At 45.3% G+C, this 12,364-nt stretch overlaps 1 protein-coding gene across 1 annotated transcript; it reads right to left on the reverse strand.

Annotated features, from left to right (window-relative positions):
- Nucleotides 1–1,592: 1,592 nt before the first annotated feature.
- Nucleotides 1,593–11,116, reverse strand: LOC136489006 (pistil-specific extensin-like protein). The gene is made up of 2 exons (XM_066485762.1): nucleotides 11,032–11,116; nucleotides 1,593–2,443 (listed from the first exon to the last, which is right to left on the reverse strand). The coding sequence occupies exons 1-2, from the start codon at nucleotides 11,114–11,116 to the stop codon at nucleotides 1,593–1,595; spliced, it is 936 nt and encodes a 311-aa protein (XP_066341859.1).
- Nucleotides 11,117–12,364: the final 1,248 nt, after the last annotated feature.

Consider the following 12,364-nt stretch of genomic DNA (forward strand, 5'->3'; position numbering starts at 1 on the left):
CTTCTACAATTGGAAGCCTGTTTCAATTTTGAGCAGCAAGCAGCAAGCAGCAAGCAGAGCGGAGCAGCAAGAGTAGTAGTGTAAGAGTAGTGAAGTAGTAGTAAGAGTAAGAGTATAAAGTAGTAGCAAGGACAACTTAAGTATTAGTTAAGTAGTAGTATAGAGTATCAGCAACAGTTAAGTAGTATAGAGTAGTAGTAGTATAGAGCAGTGGCAGTAGTTATGTAGTAGTAAGAGAAGTAGTAGGCACATATCCAGTTAACTTTGTAGTAGTAGAGTAGTATAGAGAGTAGTACGAGTAAGAGTAAGAGTAAGAGTACAGACAATAGCATCAAAGCAAATACAGTGTATGTATAATACGAGAAGAAGCTGATGCAAGTGTGCAGCCAACTGGAGGAAGAAGCTGCAAGTCTACCAAGAAGTGTATAGAAACATCATTGCAAAGTGCCTTAGGTCTCAATTAATAACCCAAGTTCTCATCAAAGCTACTAATTAGTACACAGATACCATTAGGAAATAGTGCTAATTAGATAGGGAGGATGCACTGAGGGGGTGTACTGATTATTAGCTAGCAAAAATTGCAGACAACAATTGTAAGTAAGGTGCGGCTACCGCACCTAAGGGTGCTCCTCCTGCGCCTAAAAATCTAACATCATTGACCTAAGGCACTTTGCTCAGTGTGAATCAAAATGGGCATGAACATCATGTATAGTTCCCATTACTCTAGGCACTTTGCTCAGCGTGTAAAAATTGAAATAGCCATCATCATGTCCAAGATAAGCATTAACAGCTTCTACAATTGGAAGCCTGTTTCAATTTTGAGCAGCAAGCAGCAAGCAGAGCGGAGCAGCAAGAGTAGTAGTGTAAGAGTAGTGAAGTAGTAGTAAGAGTAAGAGTATAAAGTAGTAGCAAGGACAACTTAAGTATTAGTTAAGTAGTAGTTACAGAGTGGCATGTGCTAAAAGTAGTAAGCATCAAGACAGTTGAAAGTATGCAGTGTAAGTGCCATGGAGCCCAATCAAAACCAAACACAAAACATAGAACTTTGACATGCTAGGTGTGGAGGACAATCACCTAAATCAAAACTGTCAACTAATACAGTCAAGCAAGTATCATAGTCTAGCAAGTAATACAACTTTACTATCATAGTCCAGCAAGTAGCACAGGTTTTCATAAAAAAAATACAGTCAAGCCAGCATGCTAGAACAATGCAAGAACCTACCACAAATCATATTATGTCATACTGCAAATAAGAAATAACATGTGTACTTGCTGATAAAAAACAAATAATTAAGTTTTACTATAGTATATAATCCAGGAAGTCAGAACAGATCATTAAAGAAATAATTCTGTACTCAAGCAGTATGCTAGAATAATTCAGCGATAATCCAGTGGATAGTCAAAATTCACAGATCAGGGATAGTCCAGGAGACAGCCACCACCCGCAACATTGCAAATATCATCATCATAACTAGCATGCAGCATACCTTCGTCACCGGCGGGCTCAGCTTCTCCAGCAGATCGAGATGTGGCGGGGACTAGTGGAGGCTAGAGATGAGATGCCAGCGACGAGCATAGGTTGAAGACGACCGTCAACCACCGCGCGAAACAGAGCTGTAGCAGGTCCTGGGGCAGGCAACCTGCACAGGGGAAACTCCCCGCACGGGCTGTCCTGGGGCGGCCGGCCGACGGGGGCCAACCACCGGGGAGCGGGCGAGCGTCGGCGGCGGGGTCAGAAACCCTAGGGCGGGGAGGAGCAAGCGCGCGGGTGTGGGGAAGGAGCAGGCGCGCAGGGGCGAAGATGGGGCGCGCGGGTGAGGGGAAGCGGCTAGCCGGTGGGGGCCAACCCCCGGGGAGCGGGCGGGCATCGACGGCGGTGTCAGAAACCCTAGGGCGGGGAGGAGCAGGCGCGCGGGGGCGGAGATGGGGCGCGCAGGTGAGGGGAAGTGGCCGGCCGATGGGGGCCAACCACCGAGGAGCGGGCAGGCGTCGGCGGCGGGGTCAGAAACCCTAGGCCAGGGAGGAGCAGGCGCGTGGGTACGGGGAAGGAGCAGGCGCGCAGGGGCGGAGATGGGGCACGCGGGTGAGGGGAAGCGGCCAGCCGACGGGGGCCAACTACCGGGGAGCAGGCGGGCGGCGGCGGCGGGGTCAGAAACCCTAGGGCGGGGAGGAGCAGGCGCGCGGGTGCGGGGAAGGAGCAGGCGCGCGGGGGCGGAGATGGGCCGCGTGGGTGAGGGGAAGCGGCCGGCCGGCGGAGGCCAACCACCGGGGAACTGGCGGGCGTCGGCGGTGGGGCCAGAAACCCTAGGGCGGGGAGGAGCAGGCGCGCGGGTGTGGGAAAGGAGCAGGCACGCGGGGGTGGAGATGGGGCGCGCGGGTGAGGGGAAGTGGCGCGGGCCGGCATCGGCGGGGAAGGGGCGCGGGCCGACGTCGGCGGGGCAGCCTGACGGCGTCGGACGAGAAGAGAGCGCCCAAATGAAGACAACACTCGTGTGCCCTCGTATATATAGGCAGGATGATTTGTAAGGGCGGTTTTTGATCCAGCCGCCCCTAGAAATGCATTTGTAGGGGCGGTTCCTGATCCAGCCGAGCCTACAAATGCATTTGTTGGGGCGGTTCCTGATCCAACCGCCCCTAAAAATATATTTTTATTTTTTTAAATTGTTAATTCTGTATTATAAAAACAATTGTGTATATATAAAACAATTGTGACCAAAATGAAAGTAATATAAAAACAATTGTGTATATGCACAAATATAATATTTTATATTATTATATATATGAAGAAATATATATATAAACGATTGTAGTCAAAACAATATAGAAAACAAAAAAACAAAAATTATAAATTTGAATTTTAAAACTTTGACTACAATTTTATGACTTTAAATTAAATAAAATGAAAATATTGTAAACATAAAAGTTGTATAACTCATCGACATGCACAACTTTTATTTTGGTCATCTTGTCATGTGACTTTGTTTGAACGATTCAAATTTTGAAAATCAAACAATTTCAACTTGAAACAATATTTTGAAAGAGTAAATGATTTCAAATGAAAAACTCATCAAGATCTCCTACTTTTATTTTGGTCATTTCTTCATTTCATAAATTGTTAAGTGATTTCATAAAGTTTTAGTAGTAATAGAGTGGATGTTCAAATAGAGTCATCTGGATGTCACAAAGGGTAGTCTCACATGCATAAAATGTAGTCTCACACACATAAAAATATGTAGTCTTACACACGTACATAAATATATAGTCTCACACGCATGCATAAATGAAGTCTTACAAACACACACTTACACAAACACTCCACGTTCAACAACTAGCTAGCCCGCTGTAACGACTTTTCCCTTGACACCTTTTCATTCCCATGGCATTATGTCTTTGGGGAGGTTCTTTTCCACAACACTGATCTTCTTAGGAAAGTCTATGAATAGCGGCATCTCATCGTAGTTATTGTAAGCTTCAACATCGTCCACACCATCAACTCCAATAATGTGCTGTTTCCCGGAGGCAACCACGTGCTTTGTCTTCTTCTTCAGGGGGAGGTTACTTTATGGGTCAGACATATAGAAAACTTGTGCGACACATGAAGCGAGCACCCAAGGGTCATCTTGGTAGCCTAGATTCTCGAGGTCCAGGACTCTCAATCCGATCTTGTTCAGTTTGTGTTGTTTGATCCAGCAGCATCGAAATAGGGCCACCATTATATCCCTTCCATAGTCAAGTTCCCATATCTCTTCAATGATGCCGAAGTATTGGATCTTTCGCCCTAATCCATCGAGAGCCTCTATTCAAACGCCGCTGTTTTGGTTCACATATTTACTATCCTTTGCGTGGGTATAGTACGTATACCCATTGATGTCATAAGCATTCCAAGATGTCACTTGTCTCGATGGCCCCTCCGCCAACCTACTGATGGTAATAGAGTCTATGGTTTCTCCAGGCGGTATGTTTTGGTCCTTCAACCATGTAGTTAGTCGTTGCTTGTGTTGTTTCATGACCCAATCATCTGAACGGCCATTTCTCTCTGCCATAATGATAGCCAAGTGTTCATCAATATACGGTTGCATCAGTTGTGTACTCTGCAAGACACTGTAATGCGCCCGACTCACCTCTTTGTAATCATGGTCGATGAACACTTTTCTACCACTGGTGCCCTTCCCAGCCAGCCTACCCTTGTGACGAGAATTGGATTTACCAATCCCTTTCTGTACTTTTAAGTACTCTTGACAACACTCGACGACTTCTTCAGTACTATAACCCTCTATCATGGAGCCCTCTGGGTATGCTCGATTATGCATGTATCGACTTAGAACCGACATGAACCGCTCATAGGACCACATTTCATGCAAGTAGCAAGGGCCAAGCGCCTGTATTTGATGAACCATGTGAATCATGAGATGTGGCATTATATCAAAAAAAGCAGAAGGTAAACACATCTCCAGTTGGTTTTGTGTCTCCACCACAAATTCATGTAGGTCACTCAGCTCTTCCTTGCCAATCGTCTTCTGTGAGATCTTCGAAAAGAAGTAGCACATGCGGGTGATGGCCATTTTCAAGAACTCTGGCTTTATAGCCCTGATTGCAATAGGTAGAAATACTATCAGCATCACATGGCAATCGTGAGCCTTGCAGTGTGTTATTGACAAGTCCTTCATCGACACTAGCTTCTTCACATTTGCTAAAAACCCAGTCGGGACTTTGATCCCTCTCAAGAAAGTGCATATAGCTCTCTTCTCGTCTGGTGTTAGGTTGAAGCACGCCACGGGCAGAGTGTATTTTCCATTAGCCTCATAGTACCATCCAAGCAAACCAAGCATCCCGTCTTCCCTTTGATCTGTCTAGACAAAGCAAACGGCACGGGGTAATCATTGGTAGTAACAAATATTATTGCTCTACATATGAAGTCCTCCTTTCGGAACGCATCGTACATCTGCTCCCCATGCCTCCATAGCCTCTCCATTTCTTGCATCAAGGGCTCGAGGAACACGTCTATATCAATGCCTGGTTGTTTAGGGCCAGAAATAAGAATAGTGAGGAGAAGGTACTTTCTCTTTTGACACAGCCATGTTGGGATGTTGTATATGGTCAAGATCACTGGCCATGTGCTGTGGTCGCTCATCCTCTCATTGAAGGGATTCATTCCATCGGTGCTCAAGCCAAACCGTACATTCCTTGGGTCATCGCTGAATTCTTTGTGCGTCTCATCAAACCTTTGCCACTGACTACAATCAGCCGGGTGTGCAATCTTATCATCATCCACCTTGCGCTCGTCATCCCACCATGTCATGAGTGCGGCTTCTTTAGGGTTTAGGAAGATATGTCTCAAGCAGTCGGTCACTGGCAGGTACCACATTACCAGGGCAGGAATTCTTTTCTGCTTTGCATCATTGCCTAATGGAGTGTCCTCTGGGGGTTGAGATTCTTGTACCACCTTTTTGGTACCCTTCTTATTCCTCTTTTTCCCCGTGGAGGGTTCGTCCCCACTGTAAAGGTCATTGTTCTTGTACCGGCTGGCCCCACACCGGGGACATTTATCTAGTGACTTGAACGTTTTGCCATGAAAAAGTATACAGTGGTTGGGGCATGCATGGATTTTTTCAACCCCCATTGTCAATGGACTTATGACCTTCTTCGCTTGGTATGTGTTGGTGGGAACTGAGTTTGGTTGTGGCAGCACCCATGTCAGGAGATGCAATAGATCATTGAAACTACAGTCTGACCAGCCGTACTTAGCCTTCAAGATGAGCAGCTCAAGCACAAAACGTAGCAATGTCCAATGTATCGGACAACCCTTTTCAACACCATACACAATCTCCTTCGATGCTTTTGTCACCCTTTCCAATTTTTCTAGACCTTTCGGGCTATTTAGTAAAATCTCTGGTCCAATGGCTCGAATCATGTCCTCCAAATCATCTTCATCCCCGACACGTGCTCCACCATCATTATTGGCACCACCTTCGTCGTTACCATTCCAACCACCAGCATCACCACCTTGTTCATTGTCAAACTCGAAATCCATTCGTGCATCAAGCTCTGCTGAATATTGGGACAGGGATTCTATGATTTCGTCGTCGTATTCCTCCTCATCCTCATCGTTAACAATAACCGTTTCACTATGATGAATCTACACTATGTAGTCCTCAACAAATCCTCGCATAATCAAATGTGATCTGATGATAGTCACATCTGTCCATGCCATACGGTTCTTGCAATCTTTACATGGGCAAATAATTGTATCCTTATTCTCTTTCAATATCGTTGCATGCTTCTTTACGGCTTCAATAAATTTATTCACCTCTTCACGGAAACCTGCCTTGAACCTTAACGAACCATACATCCAAGAGTTCATGTACTCCATCTTTTACAACAACAACAAAACAAACATTAAAGGAGTACTTATTTAGATATATATAAAAATGAAACAAATTAATAATTACTTGAGAATAATTGTATATACTTTAGATATATGAATATAAATCTAATATAATTACATGAAGCGTACAAACACACCATGGTAAAAGAAAATTAATTAACGGCCCGTTTATCCATAAATAGTTAAAATACATATTTATTGATTACAATAAATAATTTCAAAGACAACAATTAGCAACAATTATACTTTACCCAATATCTTTCATACAAACCCTAGTCCAATTTCATCAAACATAAATTTACAAAAACGAAATTAATAAAAAAACCAAACCCTAGATCTAGATCCACATGCACATGAAACATCCATAAAACTAACTAATTGTTCAACAAAATCAAGAAATATGGACCAAATAAGGGTATAATCTTGTTCCCCTCCCTAATTTTCCCTAGTACATTCAAAAGTTGGGTCTAATTTGCTTCATAAATAGCTCAAGCACCATAGAAGAGAGAGAAAAACAAAACTCTAATTACTCACTAACCAACCATTAAAACTTCAAAAAAAGTATGGAATATCATTTTCTTACCTTCTACAACATCTCCACCAAAGGATTTGAGACCAAAACCTTCCCCCCTTAATAGAGCAATTTTTGAGAGGTGCCCAAGGCCTCCCCACCTTTCTTTCTCGGGTTGGAGTGAGTGACCCGAGGAGGAAGAAGGTGCTGCATCTGTTTTATATGAGGAGCATTTGTAGGGGCGGCTGGTGATTGAGCCGCCCCTACAAATCGGTGCTATAAATATAGGGCCATTTGTAGGGGCGGCTCAATAACCAGCCGTCCCTACAAATAGCATTTCCAGGGGCGGCTGGTGATTGAGCCGCCCCTACAAATCAGATCACATTTGTAGGGGCGGCTCGTAACACCAGCCGCCTCTGCTGTTCCATTTGTAGGGGCGGCTGGTGTCTGGGCACCCGAGCACGCCACTGTAGGGGCGGCTACATCACCAGCCGCCCCTAAAAAAATCGAACCGTTGCTAAAAATCATTTTTTACGTAGTGAAATATTTTTAGCTATTTAGTACTCCGAGAACGATATGACATGATGAGGCCAATAGGACCGTCGATGCATGCCCCAGTACCAACAACTCGCACACATCAATCCATCGGAACGTCATATATCACTCCATATAACAACCGCAACAACTACTCCATTCTCTCAATGCAATTTCTATGCATTTTCGTTCTCTCAAGACTTGTCGCGCAGCTAGCACTAGTATATACTCCATACAGGAGTATATATATGTATCGATCTATCCAAAACCGCCACGTATAGGGCCTATTGTAGCCACGTGTGCTGTGGGAGTGATATATATATATATATATATATATATATATATATATATATATATATATATATATATATATATATATATATATATATATATATATATATATATATGTATATGTATATATTGAGAGAGTATATTTAGTAGCCAGCTACAAAAATAAGTTATTTTTTAGCCACCTCCATTTACTATAATTTTATATACTAATTTACAATAAGGTTAATATATATTTACGATAGTTGGGTTACTATAACATAGGAAGATATTTACCATAACATTATAATAAACCACTTAGTAAGGAGGTACTATTATTTCATAAATTAACATAGTATATATATATATATATATATATATATAGAATTACTACCCTGTAGCTGGCTATAAAATAACTTATTATGTAGCCACTTTGAGTTACGATAATTACTATGTTAATTTACTAAGTGATTTAGTATAACATTATGGTAAATATCCCCATGTGTTATAGATTTATAGTAACCCAACTATCATAAATATGTATTGCCATTATTGTAAATTAGTATATAAAATTATCGTAAATGAAGGTGGCTACAAAATAACTTATTTTGTAGCCGGCTACTGAGTAGCCTCTCCCTATATATATATATATATATATATATATATATATATATATATATATATATATATATATATATATATATATATATATATGTGTGTGCGTGTGTGTGTGTGTGTGTGTGTGTGTGTGTGTGTGTGTGTGAGAGAGAGAGAGAGAGAGAGAGAGAGAGAGAGAGAGAGAGAGAGAATTACTAATAAACCTTGAATTTCGAATTTATCAGCATTGTGTAATTCGATTTTCTTTGCACCACTATTGAGCTATTCCTGCTGTTTGATGCGGTGTAAAACATCAAATGCACTCAATTCCGACTTTGATCTAATTCTGAATGTGATCCTCTCTGCCTCTCACACCAATATATGCACCGATGATGTGAGCTTTCATTATATCAGGAGGGCATATATGTATGGGACGCCCGGCGGGCACAGCGGCTCGTGGAGGGAGTCTTCTTGCATGCAGTATTGCATCCATTCCATCCAATCATTTCGACTGGACCTACACGGGTCCATCCTGCATGCATTTGATGATATTCTGGCCAATGTACGCGTATATGCTGCCAACATCCATGCACTTCTTTTGTATAGTGCCGGTATATACTATGTACCCGCCTGTGGACACGCACGAATGATGCATGTCCACAATGTAATTAACGTTGACAGAACCGTGATGTCCAAGAGGGTGGACCAATTAGCCAACTTAAAATTCTACTTCTAATTATGGTCTCAAATTTCAACCTTAGCAAAACCTATGTAATAAGATAAACTATCTAAATGTGCAACTATGATTTTGCTAATGTGTTGCTATCTCTACCGTAAAAGAAGTTATGCAACATCGGTTCTAATCCTATCAACTAGCCTATTAACTAAGCTAGAAAAGTAAAGCACACAACAACCAAGGTAGCAATATAAATGCGGAAGGTAAAGATGAGGTAGAGATGCAAACTCCCGTCGACGACTCCGGTATTTTTACTGAGGTATCGAGAAGCGTGCAAGTTTTCCCTGGCCCTCGTTGGAACCCCTCGCAAGAGCCAAGCTCTCGATCGGGTAACTCCGTGGATGGCCTCGGTCCTTCCACACGCGTAGGAGGGTCTTCGGTGTGCCTTCCGACAAGCCTCTCTGAAACGTCCTTGATTTCCACGAAGGAAAATCAGCAGAAACGAAGTGTAAAATGACGAAACGATCCATCAATTTACCCAAATCTCAGTGATACACCAAGTCATACACGATTATCAGAGTACAATAAAGAGTTTTACATAAATTATTCTCTTCGCCACGCAGGGCGGAACACACTCACACATAGCATCCTGAACAGCCTCAGACGAGGATAGTAGCGGAAAACGATCTCCTAGAACCAGCTCGAGCGCAGAACAGACCCTCTAGTCCTCCCTGTCATCGCCCTCGTAGTCGTACTCGGGCTCGGAACCAGCCAAAAATCTATCAGTACACTTGGTACTGGCCACGCATCATCCACCCTATACTTGCATTGCTTTGTGGAGAGTGGAATGCATTGGGGGAAGTAGAAAGAGACCTATTTAGGCTGTGGGTTTCCTATGCAAGTAGTTAATATTTTAATAATAATATGTTCATCAGGTTTTTTTGAAACCCATCTTATTCACACGTTCTCCCCACCCATCACACACATCTCATCTCATCTCACTCTCTCTCTCTAGGCGACGAGATCGACTCCCGCTCAGATCTCGCCTCAACGGCCAAAGCCGGAATCCAACACGAAACCCGATGGAAAGGTAGAGAAGGACTCCTCTCTCTAATCAAGTAAAGCGTAGGTCACGGGAATGTCCATATCCGCGGACGCGGCTATACGTATAGATCGATCAACTCTGCAGAGCGTGTACACCTGGTAATCCACAAGATCGCCATCCTCGATGATCCGGCTCGCCTCCCAACCGGTACAGTACCACCCTACCACTCAGCCCTGGGCCACCCCGGAGTCCACCAAAACGCTGAGACTGTGAGACGTAGTACCGAGCCCCCAAGGTCACTACGCTGTCTTAGGAGGGTGTGGGTCCCCATGCCCGTACCTCCCTACACTATCACCTTCCAACCTAGTAGTAGTGGTACCGCCCTAGTCAGTCGGGTAATCGTCCCCCGCCCATCGGGAGCGAGTGGTGTGCACGAAGGTCCCATGGTTCCGGTTCTCAAGACATACCAGTCCTTAGGGGGACCGGACAGGATATCTTCTCAAAAGGGGATCACCAACTCCCCGTGCCACGACAGCACCTCACCAGGGATAACCAACACCCTGGTCCACCTCTCACATATACCCGCCACAGGTAACTCTCGCAAGGGATGCCCAGGTCGCACCCCTTCAGCAAGACTTGCCCCAAAGACTCGTCGTAAGATCCTGTCCGATCGACTCAACCCTCACCACACACCCAAAACACACGCCAAGATCTCCCCATGTTCATTATCTAGTTTTACCAATTTTTACGGCACCTCGTGCCTTACGCACATACGTCTCTCCCTCACCAGCATCACATCACAGATATAATGCGAGTAAGAGTAAAGCAGTAAGTATGTAACAAGTGAGCATCTAGCCTATCAGTGGGTGTGCAGGAGTAAGGTTGCAACAAGGTATAAGGCTCAAGTAAAACTACCATGCAACCTAACATCATATTATTGCATAAAAGATAAAGCGCTAGCAATTCTAGTTATAGCATGCGTAATAGGATCTACGAGATTGGGTGGGGCGTGGCACCGGGCAGGTCGTCTCCCAAGTCCTCGCTGTAGTCGGGGTCGTACTCCTTAGTCGGCAGGTCCTCCGGCTCTGTTAAACGTAACATATGGTCGCGTGAGCGACTCCTATAAAGGTGCACAAAGGAGCAACAGAGATTTGAAAGATCCAAAGGCACTCAAACACAAGCCTATGACATAGAGCTCATTTTTAGAAAGATTTGAACACTGGTTTGGTATTTTTCTGAGTTAAAACGAATTAGTTATGAATTTTCAAAGATTAAATGAATTTCTAAAAAAGAAAAAGAATTAGAAATTCCAGGCAGTGACACGTGGCAGCACCCGATTGGCTGGGACGGAGTGAGTCACTGACAGGTGGGTCCGTTGACTGGTCAACGGTCAACGGTCAACTTTGACCAGGCCGAGACCGGGCTCTGGCGGGTCGGGCTAGGGCTGGATACGGGCTGGGTTGGGCCGGTCTAGGCTGGGCCAGCCTGGACACATGGCAGCTCCTCGTGATGCCATGTTACGCTGTGGATTCAAAAAGGGCTCCAGTCTTTGTAGGCGTGGCTCACGGTGGGCATGACCGAGCGGTTCACGGGTGCACGTGGGATCTACGGTGGACCGCGTTCACCTTCTCTTTCTTCCTCTTGGTTCATGGTGTACATGGTGCACCGAACTACTGTCCCAGCCCCTCCCCTTGCTTCCCCATGCGGTGGCGTGCCCGCCGGCGGTGAGCGGCCGTTCTCTAGCCACGACGGCTCCTTGGCAGCGTTTTTAGGCTCAACCGAAGACTTCTCAGCCCACCCTTGTCCAGCGAGGTGGCCGGTGCGATTGGGAACGCTCTCGGCACAATGGCGCTCTAGAGCGCGGCTCCACCGACAAGGTAAACGCGAGCAGCTCCCTCACGTGGCTCTCTTCCTCCATCTTGTTGTGCGCGGCGCGTCCCTTGCTAAGGCGAAATAGATAGCCCTCCTTCCCTCGCTTCTACTGGCCTAACGCGGCAAGAACAGAACCTCGCCATGGTGAGCTCTAGCCATGGCGGGCATGCTCCGCAACGTGTTGCCCCTCCAGCATTCCTAGGCCTTCGGTGCGTAGTGCGGTCTGTGGTTGGGGCGGTAGGTGTGCGTGTGTGTGTGTGTAAGCAGGGTACAGGGGTCAGGGCCTCCTCTTGCTCGTTCCTGGTACGAAGACGGCAAAGTGATGCCCGCAAACACTATGGTAGAGAGCCGGGAGGGTGCTGGGGCTCACCGTAGGTGGCGATGGTGAAGGGATATCGATGCAGGGCAAGTCGAGGCTGTGTCGGGGCGAGGCCATGCCGTGCCGAGCAGCTACTCCACTGTAGCCGATCGGGTCGT

This window comes from Miscanthus floridulus, chromosome 10 (assembly GCF_019320115.1).
Source record: "Miscanthus floridulus cultivar M001 chromosome 10, ASM1932011v1, whole genome shotgun sequence".
Classification (NCBI taxonomy): Eukaryota; Viridiplantae; Streptophyta; class Magnoliopsida; order Poales; family Poaceae; genus Miscanthus; species Miscanthus floridulus.